Source organism: Sapajus apella, unplaced genomic scaffold (assembly GCF_009761245.1).
Source record: "Sapajus apella isolate SASKATOON/1434 unplaced genomic scaffold, GSC_monkey_1.0 scaffold122, whole genome shotgun sequence".
Taxonomy (NCBI): domain Eukaryota; kingdom Metazoa; phylum Chordata; class Mammalia; order Primates; family Cebidae; genus Sapajus; species Sapajus apella.
In genome coordinates this window covers 1-3,904 of record NW_022437062.1, presented here as the reverse complement: position 1 = coordinate 3,904, position 3,904 = coordinate 1, and the positions used below count along the sequence as shown (strand labels likewise).

Sequence of the window (3,904 nt, the reverse complement as noted above, 5' to 3'; positions counted from 1 at the left end):
CTGGGTGGGATTACAAGCATGGGCTACCACACCCACCCTAAGCATTTCAGTCTTAAATACCTTATAAATGAATTTGACCTAGAAAGTTGTCTTACTTTTTCTTCTAGGTGGAATTAGGGGTTTGTGCTGGTGGCTCTAAGAATGAACATAAGACTGGCAAGGGAGTACCTGCTTAGTTGCAGTAGGCCTTGTTTAGGCTAAAAATAAGCCCAATACCAGCTGGACACAGTGGCTCATGCCTGTAATCCCAGCACTTTGGGAGGCCAAGGCAGATCACCTGAGGTCAGGAGTCTGAGAGTAGCCCGACCAACATGGTGAAACCCTGACTCTAGTAAAAATACAAAATTAGCTGGGTGTGGTGGTGCATGTCTGTAATCCCAGCTGCAGTGAGCTGAGATCATGTCATTGCACTCCAGACTGGGCAACAAGAGTGAAACGCCGTCTCAAAAAATAAGCTGAATTACCTGTATTTTACATACTGGAAAGAGCATTAACTGTAACCTGCCTGCAGTAGCCTCTATCGTCAAACAATTATGGAGATGTCAAACAAGACTAAAAAGCTGATAACATCAGATTTGTTTTATTTCAAATTTGTAACAAAATATATTCTAGGCAACTTTTCAGACATCATTTTATAGCATCATCATAAACCCTGTACCACTGCTATCATTCCAAAAGCTGCTAGAACTCTGGAAGTCATCAAGTGGTCCAGCCCTTCAGCCCAGGAATACAGGTAGAATTCACATGATAGGTGGTAAGAAACCAATGTCCGTGGGCCACTCTGATCCCTCCTTTTTACCCTGGTAGGTAAGGTATGATCTTAGGAATGTATATTTATATATATGTTTATGTTTATATTTATATATATTTGTGTGTGTTGAATATTAGTCAGTGAAAAAGTTAAAGTGACAAGTTCTATGCTTTGTTCTCGTAGCTCTTTGAAGTTATCCACCTCACCAGCAGTTGGAAGGTCTCAGGTCTAGCAGGCTCCACCCATGTGTAATCCTGGGGCAGGTGTGCATCTTGATTTTTTCCCCCTAGAGATCACTCAAGGGAGAGAACAGCAGCAACCCAGGCCACCAGTACTTCCCCAATTTTAGATTAGGTTAAGAGGTTAGAATAAATTACCCGATGGGGAATGGCAGTAGGTGGCAGTCAGACCCAGAAGTCAGATTTGAGTATTTGCCTGATCTCAGGAATGTCTAAGAAAAAAAAAAGCTTTGACTTTTATAGTGGCATCAAGTCATGAAGGCCAGTGAAATGTGCTTAGTCTCCTAAAATGACTTCTAATTCCTCCAGGTCCTTCTGGAGAGCCAAATCCTAGGGAAACAAAGAACAAATTTAGGACTCAAAATTTAAGCCAGCATTTTCCCAGACCCGTGGAACCTGAGAACAGGGGCCCTCTGCTTCCTTCCTGAGCTCTGTTATATTCTTTTTCCTACTTTCTCAGGATAGCCTGGAGCCCATGAAATCTGTCTCGTCCCCTAGAGGTAGACTGTGTTTCGTTCCCTAGGAAAGATTTTTTCCTAAAAGATGTCACATGATGATTCAGTTAAGACAGGCAGTTTTTCTTTTTTTTTTGAGACAGAGTTTTGCTTGCCCTGGCTGGAGTGCAATCTCGGCTCACTGCAACCTCTGCCTCCCGCCTAGCTGGGATTATACACATGCAACACTATACCCATCTACTTTTGTATTTTTAATAGAGACGCGGTTTCTCCATGTTCATCAGGCTGGTCTCAAACTCCCAACCTAAGGTGATCCACACAGACAGGGAGTATTTAAAAAGCATTACTGCTGGGTGCGGTGGCTCAAGCCTGTAATCCCAGCACTTTGGGAGGCCGAGGTGGGTGGATCACGAGGTCAAGAGATCGAGACCATCCTGGTCAACATGGTGAAACCCCGTCTCTACTAAAAATACAAAAAATCAGCTGGGCATGGTGGCGCGTGCCTGTAATCCCAGCTACTCAGGAGGCTGAGGCAGGAGAATTGCCTGAACCCAGGAGGCGGAGGTTGCGGTAAGCCGAGATCGCGCCATTGCACTCCAGCCTGGGTAACAAGAGTGAAACTCCGTCTCAAAAAAAAAAAAAAAAAAAAAAAAAAAAAAAAAAAAAAAAGGCATTACCTCCTTAGTGACATCTGGCAGCTCCAGGGCCAACTTCATCCACCATCTAGCTTCAGAGTTTTTCCCTAGTTCTCTGTAGCACTGAAAACAGACAACAGTGAAACCTGAGAGAAATAGTATCAAGGAGACTGGAAAAGGGTGAATATGTGTGCTTTCAGGAGTTCCCAGAACTATGTTGAAGTAGACAAGTGAGTTTACCTTGGAAATATATACCCTTCCTGCTTTGGAAAATCCTGGCTGTAGTTCTTCAGCCTGGGAAAAGGGACAAAGGTATTTCAGTAAGAGGTTCCTATATTCTAATCAGGCTGAAGTTTATGAGAGATTTCTAGTCCCCAACCATGTGGCTAATTCAGTGGGTCTGAAGAAGAAATCTGTATTTTTGATAAGGTGTGCAAGTGATTCTGATTTTCCCATAGAACAAGCAAACACAAAATTGCCCCCTACCAGGAAAACCTTGTAAAAAACAAGGTTACCCTGGTGTTTTTCCCTGCCACCCACCCCTCTCTGATACCTTTAGGAAGCTCTGGAGGGCATCTTCCACAGTGGCACTGAGAGGGCTTTCAAGCAAGGCTGTAGCAGTTTTTTTTTCTAGCCAGCTCAGGTGAGAGACCTGCCACCAAAAGATGAAGGTGTGAATAAGAAGTTTTAAAGGTTTTTTTAATCTTTGAAAATGTACTGAAAACAGGGTCAAAAGGGCCTGGGTCCAACCACCAATAATATTCAGAGGAAAGGGCACCTGAGCCAGAGCAGACCAAAGATCTTGTTCTTTCTGGCAAGGAAATCAGTGCCAGAAGGCATTTAGGACCATTATGTCAAGCCCTGAAATGCAGCTTACCTGATAGCACCACCTGCCAAGAAGAAAATGAGCCATGGGATTTTCTGGCTGGAGAGCAATGGCTTTGTCCACATGCTCCTAAGGGGAAAATGTAAACTAACATCAGACACGAGAGTTGCTAAGAGCAGCAAGGGCCAGACGCGGTGGCTCATGCCTGTAATCCCTGTACTTTGGGAGGCCGATACAGGCGGATGACCTGAGGTCAGGAGTTGAAACCAGTCTTCGCAGTCCTAGCCAACCTGGTGAAACCCTGTCTCTACTAAAAATGCAAAAATTAGCTGGGCATGGTGGTACATGCCTAATCCCAGCTACTTGGGAGGGTGAGGCAAGAGAATTGCTTGAACCCAGGAGGAGGTTGCAGTGAGCCAAGATCACACCACTGCAGTCCAGCCTGGACAAGAGAGTGAGACTGCCTCAAAAAAAAAAAAAAAAAAAAGGAGAGGCAAGTCACTGAGGCTGTAGAAAAGCCTTTGGCAGGGAGCCAGAAAGGAGCAGGGAGTCTGGGATAGGCCAGTACAAGGAAGAAGCTTGTCCTTACCTTGAAGCTAAAGCCACTCTGGATGCGCCTCTGGATGCTCTCATGCTCAGCCAGCTGACCACAAAGCACTGCATACCTAGGGGGGAAGCAGCAAGCTCAGGGACAAGGACTAAGCAGCATCACTGCAAGGAATGATGTCCCACCAACAGCCTAGTGGCATTGTCCCCTGTCCCTCTACCCTCAACTAGAGCTGAAAATGCCTAATTTTAATCTGTATGTAATCCCCTCTCTTCACAGACCTCTGGCCCTAATTAGTATTCTTTAGTAGATCACAGTAAGCTTAAAAGTCTCCAAAGGATTCTAGGTATAAAAAAGCAGGGACTACCACAGTAAATCTCTTACACTTAAGAATATTTAGGCAAGTTCTCAGTCCAAATTTCCCTTCATAAAGAGTACTGCCAAAGGCATT

The 3,904-nt window shown here is 44.7% G+C and overlaps 1 protein-coding gene across 1 annotated transcript; it reads right to left on the bottom strand.

The window, feature by feature from the left end:
• Positions 1-1,034: 1,034 nt before the first annotated feature.
• Positions 1,035-3,590, bottom strand: RMDN3 (regulator of microtubule dynamics 3; the record flags this gene model as incomplete). Its single annotated transcript, XM_032261123.1, has 6 exons — positions 1,035-1,320; positions 2,123-2,203; positions 2,321-2,374; positions 2,634-2,732; positions 2,958-3,035; positions 3,496-3,590. Coding segments are annotated over 6 exons (461 nt in total), but the record flags the coding sequence as incomplete, so codon positions are not given.
• Between the last annotated feature and the right edge of the window lie 314 nt (positions 3,591-3,904).